The sequence below is a fragment of the Echeneis naucrates genome, chromosome 11 (assembly GCF_900963305.1).
Source record: "Echeneis naucrates chromosome 11, fEcheNa1.1, whole genome shotgun sequence".
In the NCBI taxonomy this organism is placed as follows: Eukaryota; Metazoa; Chordata; class Actinopteri; order Carangiformes; family Echeneidae; genus Echeneis; species Echeneis naucrates.
The window spans coordinates 2,763,206-2,783,916 of NC_042521.1; the positions used below are offsets into that span (position 1 = coordinate 2,763,206).

At 44.5% G+C, this 20,711-nt stretch overlaps 1 protein-coding gene across 2 annotated transcripts in view; it reads left to right on the plus strand.

Moving 5' to 3' along the window:
* The first annotated feature begins 12,677 nt into the window (after positions 1-12,677).
* erf (Ets2 repressor factor) overlaps positions 12,678-20,711 on the plus strand; it is a 31,960-nt gene continuing 23,926 nt past the window's right edge. For both annotated transcript variants that reach the window (XM_029514516.1, XM_029514517.1), the window contains exon 1: positions 12,678-13,374. In XM_029514516.1, coding sequence (XP_029370376.1) covers positions 13,353-13,374 — 22 coding nt within the window. In that variant the 5' untranslated portion in view covers positions 12,678-13,352. The remainder of the gene's footprint in view (positions 13,375-20,711) is intronic.

Consider the following 20,711-nt stretch of genomic DNA (forward strand, 5'->3'; position numbering starts at 1 on the left):
TAAATCATTCAGGGGGCCCAGGACAGGGGCCCTGCAGCCTACCAGGGGGTATCGATATTTAATGTGTTCGAGCTCTTGTTGAGCTCAGGGGGCAGGATGCACACATGCACAACTTATGGCTGCCCAGAAGCACCACAGTCCTCCACACAGCACAAGCTGGAGCTCAGAAGTCTGTTGTTGCTGTTGATCGAACTTGTTTTTACTCCCAGACTAACTAAGACCTTTTCTCAGCCAGTTTTTACTCCCCTCCACCTCCTCCTCCTTTTTTTTTTTTTTATGAGCTGGCTCCAGAGTCGTTCGCTGGTTTTTAATGTCACAGATCAGCCAAACCAGAATCCACACTGCTCCTCCCATCTCCAGGAAAGCAGACCAGTGCATCCAAGTCCACATCGAAATAACTTCTGGCTAAAAGAGACCATCGTCTCCACAGGGCTGAGATAGAGGATCAGATTTGTTACTTCCATCTGCACCAACAAAGTAACGCACTGTCTCATCTCAGAACTGCTGTTTACTTTGTGGCAAAATCAAGAATCAGTCCAGCTGTTTTGGTTTGTAATCTCAGAGAGCTTTTTGTGTCTGATCCTTTTGGTGAACGCCTGACACCTCAGATGTTTTGCGCTGTACAGTATTTAGTTTGACTGCGTCCCAGTCATATGAAACGTTTCCTGCCATCGGCTGCCAGCTGCGGCGAGATAAAAGGCAGAATGGCAGATACAAGGCTTCTCTGTGAGGCCGGCTCCCTCATGGACAGATCTCATGAAATAATGATACTGCTATTGGTTCTGGGTGGCCTGGACTCTGTGTGTTTCCAGTCATTCCCAGTCTCCCTTCTGGGAATGAACAAGTTCTAACCCACAGGTCCCCAAAGAGTGAAGGAAGAAGCGAAGCCTCCCTCTTTCTCTCTCTGTCTCTGACACACAAACACGTCCAAACTCGGTCTTCACTCTCCACGCTGTGTAAACCGTGAATGAACCTCTATGTTTGCTCCTTCACACACTCAGCGAGCCAAATGTTTGGAAATGAAATACCAGGTGTGAAATCAGCACATCTGACCACAGCACTGACATTGAGCGGCAGAAACGACCACAGCGACCGTTTCCACATTTCAACAATTAAAAAAAACTGTAATTAAATAAATAAATAATAAGAGACTATCATTGGCCTCGTCGGAAAATTTACAACAAATTTCAAAGTAGATTTGAGAATAAACAAATAAAATAATTCTGTAAGATGAGATTCAAAATAGTCATAGTAAAATCATTTAAAAATAGTTTAACTGGTTGAATTGAAAAAAAGTTTTTAAGCTTAGTTTTTGTCATCTGAAAGTTCTCATTTTAACATCTTAAAAATATTCATTCAAAATTCTCACAGTTTTATCAGAAGTTTATTAGAATTATTTCCATTTTTATGTCACATTTAGAGCTTTAACGTCCAGTCTGATCTTTATAAATGACTCTTAAATCTAAATGTGAACGGGCAGTCGATCAGGCCTGATGAGTTCAGGAGCAGTTCAATCTACAAACCACTAGGTGACGCTGTCTTACTATCAAACAGATCAATACTTCATCAGGCCCATGAAGGTGTCACCTGAGCGTGTCCTCTCCTGAGAGAGTGTTGTTTTTCTGTCGACTCTGCTCCGGCTGGAGGTGAAGTAGAAGAGGCGACGCACTGATTGTTTTCAGACCAAACCTCAGCTGAGACAGTGCTTCTGCTTCCTGTCTTCAGATTGAAGATGTGGCTGGCTCGCTCGCTGTTGTGTGATTCATGTAAATGAGTCTTCGCCCTCACTGGAACGGGACGGTCATTGCAGCATTGCTGTGTTTTGCTGCCCTTCACATGTAAATTCTGTCTCTGCAGTTAAACTATAACTGGTTCAAACATGTCACACTGGTTTGAGTTGCTTTGAATAAATATTAAAATTTCTGGGTAAACAGTTCTGGCTCCACACCCTCAGGACCCGAGACTGTTGATTTCTATTTGCCTGCTCGATTAAGTTTATTTATTCAGGTAACTCACATTTTTTGTGCTTCATTTGAATCCTCGGTTGATTGTTGACTCTTTGGGAAGCTGTGTGGTTGTTGGGTCGTATGTATCACCTTCAGTATTTTAGAGAATGAGCTCCTTTTCTTCAGTGAAAATACCAACTCGTTAATTTTAATAAAAGCCCTGAATTCAAAGCCAGTGACAAATAGTAGAATTTGAAGTCTAAGTGATGATGTTGGAGCTGGTGTTAGGTACTGCTGCTTTTTTTGATTTGATCTTTATACATCTATTGAGAGAAAACTTCAGTATTTCCCTCTGAAAAGTGGAGCAGAGGCACAAAGTATTGCGTTTCCCCCTCCGGTCCATTTGGATGTTATCTCAGATCAAGTTTCAGACGTTACAGAAAACTCTTCTTCTGCAGTTCAGACGGGGGTTTTCCCCTGCTCACTGTCAGGATGGATAAACTGGGTGTGGCCCGTCCTCCTCGTCGCCCCCCCAGCCTTCGTGTCTCTGCTTCGGAGCACATGGCTACAGGCCTAGCATGTGAACGACAACACATCTGCTTCTGACGTCCGGCTGTCTCTGTGAGGTTCTCTCATCCAGACACCTCCAGACACAACGTCCTCTGGTAACCGCGGTGATGCAGACAGTCGCGCCGTAGCTATAGAAACAAAACTGTATGGGCCGGGTGTGTGGTAGGTGGCCGGCTGCTCGCGGTTGGTTGGTTGGCGCGCCGTCAGGCTGGCTAATCACCGCAGCCCCGGTGTGATGTCTGTTGCCATCACACTGCTGGCATCAGCCAAAAAAGAGCGGGACTCCTGCATACTGCTGAGCCTATAGGCCACTTCGCTCCCCGCCAACCCCGGCGGCCCAGCCAAACCTACACAAACACAGTGCCAGCCAATCTCAACCCGTCTCAGACAAACTCAGTCTCAATCCAAACCCATCCAAGCGTAGCTGTGTGCAGCCAAGCCCACCACACTCCACCCTGATATTTTATCCTGGAGACGTCGCTCAGCCAGCGCTCTCCTCCAGAGCAACAGTGGAAGGAATCATCGTAATTGTCGATGGCAGGACGGTCTTGTGGGTAGAGGGAGCGTCTCGCAGCTCAAAGGTCACACACTTGATCATATCGACAACCAATTTGTCTGTCAGTCTGCTGTCAGAGTGTTTCATCGGGAATCGAAACCACAAACCACTCAGTCTGAGTTACTGTGGGTAAAATAGCAGCTGCAAGCCACAACCATAAGTCGCAAATTATTTCTAATCATTCAAATACAAATAACTTGAGAATCCTAGAAGGGTTTTGTTTTTGAGAAGAAGGAAAATTTCTCTGTGATGCAATTTTTCACTCTTATTTCTGAAAATTTCGTGGAAGAGGAACTGCTGAATGGGGAAGCACATGACACTCTGTCAAAACCAAACTAGAAAAATACTGAATTCATTCAGCCACAGCAGAAGAATCGCTGTCATTTGTCCTCAAGGTACACAAAAGTGTCGACATACAGCAGGCCTCGCGTGCCTGTTAGCAGAAGACAGCAGACTACACACATCAGACTTAACGTATACATTCTATCCAACAAGGCTGCTGAATCTCAGATGTTTTCCTGTCAGCGAGACGCAGAAAAGGAAGTGGGACAGGAGTGACGAAGACCAGGATCAGAGGGGGGAAAGGAGAAGACGTAGAAATGGAAGTGACAGAGGAGAGGAAAGGGGGGAGAACGAAAGTGAGACGCCGAGCGCCGATCCGCAAAGAAGAACAACAAACCGTCCCCAAATAAGAAAGCTAGAAAATTAGAGATGAGATTTGCAGCAGGAAAAACACACAAGCGAGTTCCACACTCCTGTCGTTTCACATCCAAACCACAGACATTTAGATCAACGCTGAACCAAATCTGAGCACCTGGTTAGTGTTTTCGTTGGCCTGTCGCTGAGCTAGCGCCGTCAACTTTCTCATGCTTTTCTGTCCCTGCTGTCAACAGACAGTAAAGTCGTATGAAAGAAGCACTGTGAGGAAAAGAGCCTGTTAGCATTGCTATCAATGCTAAATAAAATTTTACATTTAATGCAGTTAGCTGAGTCTGATTTACAGTCAGTCCTGGGCTTCGTTCAGCATCCGGCCTGGAGGCTGTTGAGGAAGCATTTCACCTCAAAATACATTTAACACTCACACAAATCTGCTGCTATTTTTTGTTCAGCTTCCTGATTACTGGATTTTTTATTTTAAATCTCCATTTATATCCCTGTTTAGTTCCTGTGTGGTGATCACTTACTAAGTCTTATTAATCCATTAGCCTGCAAAGAACTTTAGTTTGCAAAAATTAGTGTTAAATCAACTTTTCATTTCAAAACTACATATAAAAAACATTAACATTTAGATAAACACACATTAAAACTGTAATGATCCATGTGTGACCCCTGGGAGGCCAAAGAGTTTTAACAAGGTAGAAAACATTTGTCTCTTTACACAAACACAAAACAACACTATCACAACCACTGAGTGAAGGGCCCATTGTAAATAAAAGCAACAAGTGTTGTTCCCTGTTTGATGGTTGTAGCCGTGACAACCTCACGTCACCGTATATACAACTCTCCAGTACTTTTGTCATTTTAGCTTTAAGTTTCTTGCCGTAACTGACTTTGGCAGATTTTGTAGTAAATACAGAAACACTGTGTGAAACTGTGTCCGCAACAGGAAGTGCAGAGTGAATTAATCAGGACTGGTCAGGATCCAGAATCCCAAAGGAGTCTGTGGAGGCCAAAATGAGCTGAGATCCCAGTGAGATGGGACTTCTCTTCTCTTTTAGTGTCCCAAAGGGAACCGGTGGAGCTTTAAAAAGAAGCTCCTGCCGAAGTGTGTTTATTAAAATGTGTAACGAGCCACCTGAGTCAGCTCGACATGTTCAGACATGCTCCCTGGGGACGGGAGAGAGGCATTCTGGGAAATGTAGGGCAGAGACAGCAGGCCTTCCTTCAACATACATGCTGAGTGTTTCTATACTGACGGAGCTGACGGAGCAGTCTGAGCATTCAGGGAGTGAATGTAATCTGGGAGGAAGCGGCTCACTGTGCCAATTGGAAAAGGAAGAGGGAGTTCCTCCAAGACAGACAGAGCGGCCTGTTAACAGCAACACTGAGCTCCATATAGACTGACACCGTTCCTCACATACCTTCAGCTCCACCTCCACCAACACCTTCAGCTCTCCCACACTCCCCCTCCCTCTCCCTCCTTTTTTTCCATCTTGCCAACTCACACTTATCCCCAATGTCTTTGTTTCCCTAACTCATGTTGTTCCTCTCTCCCCCTCTCTCTTCCCCCTCTCTCCCCCCTCTCCCCCTCTCTCTCCTCTCTCTCCCTCTCTCTCCCTCTCTCTCCCTCTCTCCCTCTCTCTCTCTCTCTCTCCCCCTCTCTCCCTCTCTCTCTTCCTCTCTCTCCCTCTCTCTCCCCCACTCTCTCTCTCCTCTCTCCCCTCTCTCTCCCTCCCCTCTCCCCCTCCCTCTCTCTCCCCCCTCTCTCCCTCTCCCTCTCTCTCTCCCTCCTCTCCCTCCTCTCTCTCTCCCCTCTCTCTCCCTCTCTCTCCCTCTCTCTTCCCCCCTCTCTCTCCCTCTCTCCCCCCCTCTCTCTCCCCCTCTCTCTCCCCCAATCCTCCATTACAGACTTGGCTCATGGCCTCAAATAGGTCAAATATAACTCTCACATTCCTCTCTGCAGTCACTCTTCCTCTCCAAGGACTGAATGTGGCCTCACGCTATCTCTGCCCACATTAAAGGATTACTGACTGCGATCCCACCGTCTCTCTGCAGAGGAGAGTCGACTTGCTTCTAATTAAATACTTACGTTTTTCTCGTTCCCACCACTCGGCAAGTGTGTGATTCATTCTGCTGTGTTTCATTAACGACAAACCGATGAAGTGAGCACAAAACAAATTTAAGTGGTAATCACTCTGCAAGCATGGGACCACGTTGCAGCTTAGAGAGTGGTTCCTTTCTAAAATAGCTGCTTCACCCAGAAAACACACACACACACACACACCGTCTGACACATTTCAGCCACATGTCTAACAAACCAGTAACAGTGAAACAGTAATGGGACCCAGTGACTTACTCACATAAGAATGTACTTAGTATGGGGCAGTGAGAGCTGCTGTAACATCTCTGAGGGGTCACATATGCAAACACAAATGGAAGTGGACATAGACGTGACCTTGTGTGCTGCTCAGATAACACACTGAGTGTGTTTGCGCATGTTTGTCGGTGTGTGCAGACTCGCTGACACGATCAGATCAGATGACAAACTGAGGTCAGGGACACTTGTGGACCACTGCAGCCGAACCCTGAGGAACATCACTGATACCACCAACTGTGTCTCAGCATCGCTCTTCTGATTTTCATTTACACAGCAAAGCTTAGAGCAGGGAGACAAACAGTTCGTTTACTTCCATTCTTCTAAACACCATTACAGGTGAGTGATCAGGGTTTTGTATTCCTTTAACACTGTTGGCGCTGCTATTTGCTCAGAAATGATATTTCACTTGATGATGTGAGAAGAATTATGATGGTTTTATAGCATGTTCTGCTCTGTCTGCTGCTCCATCAGGTTGGTTGTTCATAATTCGGATGCTTGTTGCACCGAGTGTATGCAGATTGAGGTTGACGGGGGCCGTCCTCCCCGAAATTCGGTGAGCCTAAAATGTCCCGTCTTCCTTCCCGCAGCCTAATAACAAGCCTATTGAAACAGCTCTGCCACCCGTTTTTCTTTCCTCTGTACGTTTATTTTCCTATTCGGGAGTCTCTCCTCCCCCTCTGCCTTCCCCTTTTTAGCCCCCTCTCTGTTTCTTTCTCACTTCTCTCTTTCCTCCTCCCCCCCCCCCCCCCCACTTCTTCCATAGCCTCATCCTCCCTTCTCTCCGTTTCTGTCGTCTCCTCCTCGGCACAGGAGCGAGTTGATCCCATTACACGTGTGAATACCAGCTGGAGGAGAGAGGGACAGAAAATAGGGAGGCAGAGGGGGGAGAGGGGAATAAGAGAGTTTTTGTGTGACTGCAAACTATACAACTGTGTCTGCCTGATGCAAAATCCCCTAACGTAATGTAGTGAGCATTACGGTAACATCATTTGGTATAATGAGGTGTAATGTAGGAGTTTTTCAGTTTTCAGCTGTCGACACGTCGAAGAGAATTTCATCCTACAGGCCATAAGTGTTTGTAAGAACACGTTTTAAATTTCATTTCAAGATATTTATTGTTAGAAAAACTAACAAGTCAAACCTGCAGATCTTTTCATGTTAGGGTGGAGACACAAGGTTTCAACAACAAGACAAAATGCACAACACATATTAAGGATTTCTATTTAATGGAATAATGTTGCCATAAAAAAAAAGCTTCAGCTTTCAGTTGCACATTATGATCTTCATCTGTCAACAAAATCAGTCAATGTTTGAATGTCTTCAGTGTAAATATCACAGATAGACTGAGAACTTAAACACTGACCATTCAAGTTCCACTTTCTTACACTTAATGAAGGTAAGCAAAAAATAAAAAACACACCCAACTGAGTGTCACCCAGCAGAGAAACGTGTTTAAACTCTACTTGAACTTGGCTTTCTCTGTCTGCCTCCATCCGACTGCCCCGCACGTTGAGTCAGGTTTTGTTTGACCTGCTGAAATGTTTAAAACTATACGTTCCATGTTTTGGTTCTGACATTCTGCCACTGCCCTCTGTGATTCAGTGCCGGTTGCTGGGATGTCGGGGAGCCGGTGGGGACGCGAGCTAGACAGTGCAGACAGGCCCAATGTGGCTCCTGAAGAGTTCAAGCGCCAAGAAAATAAACAAGCCTTTTGATCACAAAGGGCCCATTCACTCCCTCTCACTCTCCGCCTCACTCTCTTTCTTCCTTTCTCTCCCTCACTCCCCCTCCCCCTCCTTCTACTTATCCTTGTCTCCTCTCCTGACCTCTACTTTTTCCATCCTTTTTCCTCATTTTAAATCCTCTACATGCGTTTCAACCTTCCCCTCTTTTCTCTTCTTCCTTCATTCTCCACTTTCCCCCCAACAGACAGGAGCAGCAGGGACACACGTCTCTGCAGACAGACAGACAGACAGACAGACATCATCTGACCAACCAGGGGGCAAACAGACAGACGGACAGACAGAAACAGAGACAAGGGCCTCCTTATTCCACAAACATACGCTCGTGGTGCAGAGCCGAAGAACACGACATGGAAAATGTATTCATCACTCCAACTGCAGTGCAAAACACGAGCAGGGACACAGGCAAACTTTCCCCTGCAGCCATTCAAACACTTTCCTTCTGCTGTCACGAACACATTCGTGCTCGTTTTGACTCTACTCCTACACTGTGTGTGTGTCTGTGTTTTCTTATGCATACAGATGGGCTGGTGTGAAAAGGCCTCTCCCATTACAGTTTTGTTGTCCACACTGAGTGCTGCTCGCTCTCGGGTGTGGCCCAGTTACCATTTGCCCCCCTCAGGCCTATTTTCCATTTTCAAAGCACACCAGATTTGCTGTGATAGAAAACACACTTACCTTTAAAAACACAAATAAAGACATGAGCAGAGCTCTTTGTGAAGCTTTACTGAAGGGACCAAACGTATGAACAGTCTGTATCCTCACATTGTCAAGCATTTATGTTAAATTCATATTATTCATTATTCATACATTTCATCTTTAGTCACAATACAAAGGAACTTTAGAGTTATTTTAGGGAGTGACAGACTGACAGGAAAGTTGGTGAAAAAGAGGGAACAACAGGAAACACCCCCCCCCCCCAACCCCGATACCACAGAGTCCACCAGGTGAGCCACTGTGACACCCCCCCGTGTACAGGTTCATTTAAATGTGTTTTCCTCAAGTCCTTCAACATGGAGCCAGTTTAGTTTAATACAGCGTCCATGACGTCACATTGTCATTATAATGTGTCTAAAAAGGGTTCAAAGCTCTATTTTAGGTGAATAATCCTCCAGTATTATCTTCAAAATCGACACTATCCAACGTAATCTTAGTGTCGTGTTGGTTCTACGTGGATCACACACGTTTGATCTAAAACCAAGCACTGTTTCCAAACGGCCTCTGATCAGAAGCCACCCTGACTCATTAACCCAGCGGTTCATTTACCAATCAGTGCTGATTGATTGGTGCTGTTTACTGATTAGGGTCATTACCACCTCAGTAATGAACTGAGAGTGACTCTGGTGATCAATTAGCCCCGATCACCCCGACAATTCACGCGTATGTAGCAGTCAGCACTCCTGCTGGGCTTTTGTTGCTGTTGCTTTCAGACGCAGCCGAGTCGGGGTCTGAATCCCCCGAGCAGACTGTCACTGCTGTCACTGCTGCATCGCCAAACCAGCAAATCTGTTTTAGTGTTAGGCTTTGTTCGCTCATTGTGTTGTTAAGTATAACTTCTGTATTTGTAATCAAGTCAGATTTCCCACAAATCTGTTTTGCTGTTGCTTTGAAGGGAAAAACTGCAGGTTTGCTTTCTGTGACATTTGAGTGAAATACCTGACGCCACAGAGATCACAACACGCCGGCATACATTTCATACACCGACATGTCAAGAGACTGTAAGCTCTTTAATGAGCTAACTTAATAAGCACAAACGTGGTGCAGTCACGCCATCTTCCATCGTACAGAAACTGAAAAACCGTAAGCAGTTATTTAAATACATTGTTGGTGAAGCAATGCTAATAACAGTTGTGTAATAATTTCCTGAGAGATACCGGTGTGACATTTTGAGCTGTGTTAGCTCAGGTGAAGCCCCCTTGTGCCTGAGCACTTTATCCCATCAAACACAGCTTGTGAAGAGGCCGACTCTGCACTTTTCCACAGACAAAAGTGTTTAAAGCATAGATTTGGTTCTCAGGGGTTTAAGTGCCATCTTGTTGAAGCAGCATTGGTGGAAAGATTTATTTTGATTCATACAGTTCTTTCTTTTCAGCGGCATCTCCCCACCTACACAAGTACAAGAATCTGCAACAGATCTTACCAACAAAATGAAAACCAGTTGAAATTTGCATTATATTATAATTCACTGCAGAAGTTTTCCAGTAAGCCAGTTTAATGTCATGTAAATCAAAATTTAGTCTCAGAAGAAAATCTTTGTGAATGTTTATTTGTTCCTCTCTGTGTGCGTCAGACATTCAAATATTTGACAGTGGAGATGAAATGTCTTTTTCTCACTAACACGTCGCTCTTTGTGATTTCAACAGGACGGCGCACTGAGACGCCGCCCGTCCTTCCAGAGGAGCGATGGGGACGAGACAGGAAACGAAAGAACACACACCAGAGCTCAGACGCTTTGTCAACAGGCCTTTTTCGCCTTGGCTCACGTTAACAGTGGCCTCATCTCGTTCCAGCTGTTGTTGACCAACACGGGTCCAAATGTTTTGTGTGGAAGACGATGACCTGTTGGCTGATTTGAACTTTTAATCCAAAAATTCAGTGCCTTGAATGTGACTTTTATCGTGTGACATTTTGGGATATACATTAACATACTTAAGATCAACCACAGAGAAATACCAACGCAAGGAGAAGGAGAAGAGCTCAGGTAGAGACGGGAGGACGGCAGGTGGGCGAAGAGCAAGAAAATTTTAAGGAGAAGATGTGGAGAGCACTTAGAGGAGAGGAGGACGCTTGAAGGAGGTGAGGTGTAGGCGAACAGATAGTGGGAGATAAAGTTCCAACCCTGAGGAGGATGAAGGGCAGAGCAGAGGAGTGTTAATGTAAGCAGAGACGTACTCAGGTAGAAGTACCAGGACATTAGTGTAAAAACAGAATCTGTTTTTGAGTAATTTCACCAGTTTGGATCTGAAGCGGCAATTTAGTTAAAGCCAGGTGAGAATTTTAACAGAGAAATGGACAGCGAGCGGAAAAGTAACAAGTAAGAAGGCAGGAGCTGGAATAGAGGGAGGAGGTGAGGCAGCTTCCTGTGGTATTGTTGATGTTATTGTGCCTCTGCGTTGTGTGCGTGTGGTTGTGTGGTTGTGACAGTGACAGCTGCATGAAATGCTTCACCCACTGACTGGCCTTCACTTCCTACACGCTGCCTGCCACTCACAGTAAACGAGCAGAGCAGAGGAGGGAGGTGGAGGGATGGAGGAGAAATCAGTGGGATGATGATTGGGAGGAAAGGAGGAGGAAGCAGAGGGCCACTACACACAATCCACACACTCCTCTGCTCCGAGCTCAGCCTGCTCCCTGCTCTCCAGTTCGTGCTCCTTTCTTTCACCCCCAAAAACGCTCTGCAGAGCTGCTGTAAGTGCTGAAGGGCCCTTCATTAGACAGGAAGAGAGAGAGTGTGTGTGTGTGTGTGTGTGTGTGTGTGTGTGTGTGTTGAGCCCATCATGCTAATAAGCTGATGTCCTCCTATGATTACCGTCTCCGTTCAGTCCTCCGGGACAGCTCACCTGTGGACCGGCCGCCTCTCTGTCGCAGCTTGCCGGTAAACACGGCGCCTCCATCACCCGCGGCGGTGACCGGTCTCCACGGCAACGCCGTGACGCGCCGACCGGGAGCGAGCGGGGCGACAAACGGGAGGCGGCGGCGGCGGCGGCGGCGACAGACCGGTCCCCGCCGAAGATCGTCTACTGCGGCGATGAGCCGCTCCTCCAGTGAAATAACATCGAAGAAAAGTTTATGTTCTCAACTCTGCCAGAAAATATGAAGCAGAGTGGCAGACAGCAGGAATTCACCTCTGTCAGGATGTTTGTGAAGAAAACCTGGAGTTAATGAGTTATTAATACACAAATATGTGTGTGTCTGAACATATACATATGTTAACGCAACAGGAAAACAAACCAACGCTTGTTTGCTGCATTGATACAAAAAAAGTAGTTATTTTATTTTTAGTATGGATTAATCTGAGGTTAAATTATGGGTTTACATAAAAATGTTTTTGTTTTTTAGTGTGTTTGTTGTATCGCTGATTGGCAGTGTGACAATTCCTGTAAAAAACAAATGAGGTTAGAAATGATCAGTTGGTGATAACAAAAGTATCACAACCAGATTTTGACACAGGGACCCTGATGATGATGAGCCCTGATAAAGGAGAGCCCTTCACAGCCTTCACACTTTAATTTAATCAGAACAACAAAGTTGACTAACTGTTTTGCTCCTCAGGACACTGAGCCCCCCCCCTTTGAGGATATTATCTTTGAGCTCAGGCACGGAAACTACAATGTGTTTTGTCTGTATTATATTTATTACTACTATTACACATTGACCTCCACCAAGCAGTTACATTAAAAATGTTATTTCGTTATATTTTTTTTATTTATATGGCATATATATATATATGTCTGTGTACATTTTTAGCTTTATTGTGTTGTTTTTGTGTCGTAATCAGCTGTGTGTTTGTGCCCGCCTTGGTTTTGTTTTTAGATATAACTTTATTAATCCTGAAGGAAACTCTTGTGCCGGTGAACTCCAATTTACAGCAACAGCAGGACAGACAAACTAAAACGAGTGTTTCTGAAAACAAACAAAAACAAAGTAAATCAACATCACGTCTTATCGTTTTGTTTCAGTGAATTGTCCCTCCGGCTCCCCGTAGCAGCGGTCCACAGACAGAGACGATCTTCGGCAACAAGTGGGCGTTGAGTTCCTCGCTCCCTCCCTCCCTCCGGAGGTCAGCGTGGGCGGCCCCGTGTGGCAGGAGGAGAGCGAAACACGACACCCCGCCGGAGGAAGGGGGGGCCGGACAAAACGAAGTGAGTGAGTGGAAAAAGAAAGTCTGCTCCGGAGAAAGAAGAAGAAGAAGAGGAGAGTTGGCTCCGGTACTTTTGTTCCCTTCAGAGGAGCCGCAGTTTGACTGTCGGTGATGAAGATGATGAAGATGATGATGGTGGAGAAGAAGGTGGTGATGATGATGATGATGATGTGGAGGAGGAATCGAACATGCGACGTCGTTGCTACAAACGGGATGAAAATTTAGACTCTCCGCGTTCCTCCGCTCCAGCACCGACCTGCGCCATTCAGCCCCCTCCCCTCCCGGTCCGCCTGCCCGCCGCCACCTCCAGAGAGTCGGGGCAACTTTTCTCCGCAGGAGCCCCCCCCCCCCCGCCCCCCGCTGAACAAAAACAAGCGCTCCGGTCCGAAAGTTTTTCTCCAGACAGAAAGAGGAAGCTCCTGAGAAGTTAGCAGACATTTTTTAATTTCATTTATTTATTACCGACCCCCACCCAGAGCCGAGCTCGTACCCGGGGCAGGTTCTTCAGGACCGAGCCTCTTGTGAGAACAACACCGGAGGAAGGAGGCGCTGCTAACGCGGCTAAAGCTAACCAACGTCTAAAGTTACCAGCCGACGGGGGAAAGTGACCGAAGGAGGCGAACCGAAGACGGCCACAAAGATGAAAACCCCGGCGGACACGGGTGAGCTGACGGCCAGACACACATTAAATATACTTCCCGTCTCTCCTTTCTCTCTTTTATTTTTCTCGTTCTCCAAAAAGAAAAACAACAGCGCCTGTAGCTTCGGCGGCTAACTCGCTAGCACGCTAACAAACTCCAGGGAAAGTGTGACAAAATTATGGCGCTCGTCTGGATCCGTCCGGGTCCCCCGTTGTTGTTTCAGCTCACCCGGAGGCTCTGTGCCGCTCAGGGGGCTTTGTTTTCCGACTACATTCAGCCAAATAAAGGGGGAATGTTTTATAAAACTTTATCTGGGTTATGTGTAACTTTTAGCGGAGCTTTACAGCCAGTTAGCTCTAATTTACCGGATCGGTTGAGGGCTAAAGAGCCGAAGCTGGAGCTTTGGAGATGAGATTTAAAGCTGCATCGGTAAGAAACGAGTTAAATTTGGTAGGAAAAGGTGGAATAAACCAGCTGGGATAGCGATGCACCCTGACTGGTCTGAAACCTGAAGAGGAAAAACAAAGTTATTGAGTTACGGCAGATGGCTCTACAGGATTTCACATTCTCCTGCAGGATAAACGCCAAAAATGTGTTTTTAAAAAGTTATTAGGAAGTAGATCAAATCCAGCTATAGATGTATTTCTTCAAGGAAGTGACACTGTATTGCGATGGGTCTGGTTGTGAAGGTCTCAGCCAACACACTTTTCCAGTAATCACTGCAGAGGAGAGCAGAAAGTGAGGGCATGATTGGATTGGAGACTCCTGACACAGTTAACCCCTCCTGAGAAAAAGGCTCATTTGTTGGTGAGAGAAACATATTTTGCCCCATTTATTCACACCCTTTGTTTCCTGTAAGTCATTGTGTGGCCAGACCTGTTTGACCCTTGACACCTGTAACAATGGGATCCAAGTGGATTGTTTTAGTGCAGTTAAACTCTGAACCGCTTCAAGAATTGAAGGAGATTTCAGTTCAGAAATCCCAAAGTTTCAGTGCTTTGAATTCTGTACGCTTCTAGTTTCGTTGAAGTTATTCTGGTTTTCCACCCTCACATCAGGATTTCTCCTCCATTGTGCTTTTAGGTGATTTGAAACTCAAAAGTTTAGTCGGGAGTGTTGTGTGGTAATCCTGGGCAGGCAAGGATCCAGTTCCCATAATGGATGTTTAAGAGGGGAATGCCACACCACAACACAACATCATAATTAGAAATATGGCCTCTAGATCTCTCTGCTGCCTGAGATATCTTTTTTATACACCAGACAATGCCAGGAAAAAAGAATGTATGCAGTACGATCTTTGCTCAAAGGCCTTGTTGCCACATGGATGTGGATGTTTTGTTTTCATTGTGCTTAAAGATGACATAGGTTTAAAAAAAACTAGCTACGACCCGAAACCCTCCTTTTGATCTTGACTACAGAGCACGTCATGCAGAAAATACTTGGAAGTCAATTATACATCCTTGATCTGCACTCAGTGCTTACACTGGGAATAGCTTGTTCTGTCATACAGTCACATAAAAGTTCTCCAGAGAATCAAATTAGTCAGGCCATGTCGCTGTTCTCTTTAGTTTTAAAAGTAGACCGCCTTGTTTTAACCGCGTGCCATGCAGCAGAGAATAGCTCCCTTTGCCTGTAGTTATCCTGTTAGGGTGCCACTCTTCCTAAAAGAGCTCGCATCCTTTGTGAATATGACATCATGGCTTCAAAATGAAAGCAGAGTGCAAATATTTGTTTTATGTAGTTCCTATTTTTCTGCCATTTATGTCATATAGACAAGCTTCCTTTAGTTTCTAGGGATTATAATGAGTTGGGTTTTTTTTTTTCTCTACTGAGTCACAGCTCTAAATGAAGCTGTATAATTTGCACAGTGACATCAGTGTGATGTAGGTCATTTTGGTTGATGAGATTTTTTTATGGAGCACCATGCTTATATTAAAGTGATCCCTATCCATACCACATTATGAACAGAGCTACACAAACTTTGTGTATTTCAGTGGTGCTCGTGTCTGACTACATGCATATGCATGCATATATATATATATATATATATATATATATATATATATGTGTATATACAGATAGATATATCTATAGATATATATGTGTGTATATATAGATATAGGTAGGTAGGTAGGTAGGTCAAACTCCACTTTCTTCCTATCAGGAAGTCAGCAGTCTGGCCCCACCAGTTCCAATTTTCCACTTGTGTTACTCCTTGTATCAACAACGCGCCACATGCAAGACGTCACAGCTGTAGCCAGCCTGGGCCAGCAAACCAGCACGCTTTGTTGCACTCTGTATGTTAGTACGGGGGCGTGTGTGTGCGTGTGTGGAGTGAAAGGAGCCATACATGAACAATTAGCTGGTGTTAAGTCTGGTGAGGGCTGCTGTTTATGACTGTGAATGTATTTATGTGTTTGTGAGCTTAAATGTGTGTGTGTGTGTGTGTGTGTGCGTGCGTGCATGTAAACACATTGGTATGTGTGTGCCCATATGTTTTTCACTACGCAGCTCTACCTGACATTGAAGTGGTCACAATAAAGTAAGGGACTTTTACCAGAAAGACCAAATTGCCCTTGAGGAAGACCATTTGGTTGTGGGTAGTTGACTCAGCCCATTGTAATTACAGGAAGAGCAACTAGACGTCTTTATGCAGATTCAAATAGCTCTAATAACACTGGTTTGACCAAAGCTAATGAACCGAGGGCCATGTTGTTAAAAAAAAAATGACGCTGTTAGTTTCCTTTGGGAAGGACTTTGTTGTGTTACTGTCTCACCACTATACTGAATTATGCTGTTGGCACCAGCAGCAGAGACGGGACAATTACACAACAAGTTGAGGCCAAGTTGTTTGTCTCAGGGAAAGTTTGAGAAGAGGTGCTGGCAGATGCAATGTGGTTTTGCAGTCACTGTGTTTTAGGACACCGTGTCTCTGTGTGATTAAATGAAGATGCCAGAGTGCCATGTGCTCCTTGTTCCCTGCCAATTGTGTAGCAAGTATGTCACGAAACATTAAAGGAAAATGGCCCTTGGTTGTATTTTGTGTCAGTCAGATTTTTTTTGTTGTTGCTTTTCAAGCTTTAAAATAATAACAATTAAAATCAGTTCTTGGGTTTTGCTTTTGAGCAGCAATTAGGTTCAGGCCATGGGTATGAGTGTAGGGGCTGGGTTCAGGACTCAGACTCACCTTTCCCAACTAATAATAAATCTTGGCAGACTCCATTTAGGAGGAAAACGCCATGACGAAAAAAATCCCTTAATGCCGTTGTTCCTCACAGGATGTGCACTTTCCTTGGTTTCGCTGCCATTATGTGGTTACTATGACCGATCAGGTCAAGGCGAAGGTTGACCTGATCACATTCCTGATTACCGCTGAGCCAAGTCTGGGCAAGCCGACCCTGGAAAAACTGCCGCAGAGTGACGTCAGCATTTCTCTGGTGTGTTGTCAAGTGGCAGTCCGGGTCAGTATTGCTATGATCATCTCTCGATGTTGCTGCGAGGCTCTCTTCCTGGAAGTGTGTATGTACGTTGGCTTCGGTGACCCATGCAAAGCTAAGAGAATAGACAACAGGCTGCATGAGCCGGGACATGCTGGCCAAACAAACACCAGGGCCTCACGTACAGGAAAGCCTCGCAGTCAGCCTGGGAGATGATCGTTGATAGACATCTATGCATGCAGATGAATTCTTCTGTTTTAATCTACAGGATCCACCTGTAAAAGTGGTGTAATTTACAGCAAATAAAAAGTGGCCGTGCCAGATTTAATTTAGCACTTTTCCTCGCTGTGCAATTGTGGGCTTGACTGAGGGGATGCTGTGTGTATGTAATTGTGGGATAAACCTTCACACGTGCAAAAAATAAAGTGTGTAGTGAAACACAGGAGCTCAAGATGTTTTAAGTTTCACACGTTCTTCATTTTAAATTTGGACATTAATTTCATTAACAAGGATGTTTTTAGCTAGGATTTCCTGTCCAGTCTCTCTTTACACCTTCTCTTACCTAACACATATTTTCACATATTCTTCAATTGGCTCACTTTTGAGGAGCCTATTCAGATTTGAGGATTTTGAATGTCTTGCCTAATGACACCATAGTGTTGTTTTGTAGCATTCTCTTGTTCCGTTAAACCAGGGATGTCAAACTCAAATACACACTGGGCCGAAATTAAAAAATTAAAGTCAAGGGCCAGATGGATTCAACATTTATTAAAAAATTATTCAAACAACCTTATTGTACACATTGAACCTGAAAGTAGCAAGGCCTACAGACGATTGCCTATAAAACAACATTAATTATGAAATAAAAGAAATAAAATCATGTAGTGGAGCTTTGTTTCATAGTGTCTTCTTATGTTGTATTCTTTCATTGCAGCCACACTGTCTCAACACAGCTTTTCTCTTCACATCCTTGAAAATATATTGTGCCTCCCACCTGTCGTGAAATGTTTTCAAAGTCCACCGTTCAGCAGTGCATTGTGGGGTTTGTTGTATTGTGGCGGTGCGTGCAATATACCAGTGGGCCAACTCTTATAGTGAACAGATTTTGTCATGCGGGCCAAAGATAATTAATTCACAGGCCCGATGTGCCCTGTGGGCCTTGAGTTTGACACATGTGCGTTAAACCATCAGGAATGATGGATTTGTAATGTTGCACTACAGTAGTTATATTTAATAAAGTGTGGTAATTGTCTTTTTTGTACATGCTTCATATCTACCCATCTCATCCGCTCTCACTGCAATTAGTGATTGCCTACAGTACCCGGATGACTCTTAACGGCACCCGTAGACCGTGTTTAAACCTGTTAAATTCAGCTGTGGGCTGTACATGCAGGTCAAAAAGCAGCAACCACAGTTTTTGTTTTTTTTTTTCCAGTGGAGAATTAATGAGCCTTGCACCTATTACTGTAATTATAATACATCCTGGGGCGATACTGTATGATGGTCTGCTCAGGCTACTGAGGGAGAAAGAGAAAGTTCTCTGTATCATCTGATGAATTTCTGTTTACATGGTTGTTGAACATCTGCTCTCCGACACAAGTTGTTGACACCAAAGCCTGATGAACATGCTGATGCTTTTGAAAGCTGCATCCCATTTTACCTTTGTGTCAAATGCCAATGTTTGGGGAGTTATACTATCAATGAGAAGGACACACCACCAATAGCTGTTTCCTGATACTTTTGAGTGTTCTTTTTTTTATGTGTGAGATGGTAACTCCTTCCTTTAAACTGAATCGTGGGAAATTCAGAGGGAGAACAATGTGAAGCCAGTCAGGCGTTCCTGAACTGTATCTCCATGTAATTTAGCTGCATGGAATTCACATTTAGAGGTCTCAAGATATTGGCCTGGCTTAGACAAAGCACAGGTTGCTTCTGTATCTATGCACTGTCATTTGTAGAGCACAGACAGTGTTTTGGGTTTTTTTGGAGGGGGGGTTTGTTTTTTGTTTTTTTACATTGAAGAATATGCTCATCAATTGAAATGTCTCTTGTCAGCTGGCCTGTTCGTTTAGTGTCTGTAAGCATTTATGACTGAGTGGATCTGTGTTGGCTCTCTGACAGTTGACCTCTAGCAAGGCACATGAAAGGACACAGCAGGTCAAGTGAAACCAACAACTCACTTCACTGAGCAGATAAGGAAAGCTTCTGCAGCCAGGCAGATATCATCACCAAAACACCTGACAGGATACTGAGTTTCCAGCTTAATGGATGTTTGCTCACACACTCCCTCTTGCATAAAGTTATTGGTTCTACAAAACCTCGATATATTCTGTTCAGCAAATATAAAAATAATTACCTGTGACGCTTCTAAAGCCCCTGGCTGTCATAAAGAGCAGACAGGCAGGCTTCTCCTTTAATGTATTTGTAAGTTTTAAAATCAAACCTCATCTGTGAGAATGCAGAAGGTGTAGAGGAAGGTTTGTCTTTGTCTCCGACTGTTTTGGCTGGTGCCATTCTAACTGAAAACGATGTGCTGGGCTGTGCTGTGTGTTATGGCTATTGTCTGTGGTTCGTGGAGAATGAGTGAGCGGTGGATGGAAGGCACTCAGGTTGGTTTGGCGCCGTTTCTTGCCAGAAGGATTTGAGGTAGGGCTCTACCAACATGTGGGCCTGACTTCCACACACTGAATAAAAAAAAGAAGAAGGGTACAGACTAGGTGTGGCCCTGTATGGCTCTCTGTAATACTGCCCACACTGCCACTGCCACTGCCAGGACTAAAGTAGTTACAACCAAGTTGCTGTCAGACCAGAAATATCCTCCAAATGCCATATGTTTTCGGGAGTCTGTTTTAGTGAGAGGAGGAGTGGTTAGCCGTAGCGTGCCAGGTTATATACTGGCAGTCAGTAGGTGGCAACATCTAGGTTATGATGTCTTTTTACAATGAAATGGGAGCATTGACACAGACTGAAATTAAGTGTAGCATTCATTGGCAGTGCAGCAGCAGTGGAAAGTCTTCGGCAAGGAAAAAAAACACGGCTAATTTAGAAACCATTTGTAAAATGATGCAAAATAAATTAGACTTTTTTTTTCTTTTTCTCAAAAGGGGCCACCTCAAGAGTCACTGAGGGATAGTTTGGTTTTGTGGTTGTTTGGACAGGGTTGATCCAACCCAGAGTTTTCCTCCCTATGCACTTGTTGGCCTTACACCTGCATTTTTACCCGTCGCTGCTTGATTGAAGGTGTGAGTTACCCAGCTTTGAGACGTGCCAAGCTGATTTATAATTCATAATCTTATAAATGGTAACCATGGTACTATTAGTTTTCTTTTACTTTATGAGACACATGCTTTTGGATATGCTGCCAGTTAAACAGGACTGAGGAAGTGAAGATTCAAAGTGTTTATTGTCATATGTCATAAAGGAACACATTTCCCTGTACAATTAAATTATTTTCAAAAAGGCTCAGCTGAAAACTAAATGGATATGAAGTTCATAAACCAGGTTCCACATTCGAGACAATGGTGTCAGTGTCTCTGTTCTGTGTGGTGCTTTCCAGGGTTCACTGGGACACCTTTTGTCCACATTATATTTGTTGCAGCTTCGTTTTCTGGTCACCCCCTAAATGCACTTTCAGTATGTTTGTTTTCACGCACTTTCTGCAATAATCTGATTGGCTATTATATCAACAAAAATCCATAATCTGAGTTGCCCAGGTAATACAGTTAGGTTTCTAAAGAAATTCAAAACGATTAATTTGGAAGACAAATAGACTCAAGTGTCAATGAGGCAGCAGTCTGCAGGCTAAAAGGAAGGATCAATCGTTGTAATGCTGTCCGTGGTTCCAAAGTAATGAAATCCAAAGCCAAGGCACATCTGGTCTGGACTTACTAGTGTCTGCAAGGCATATTTCTTAAATATAAA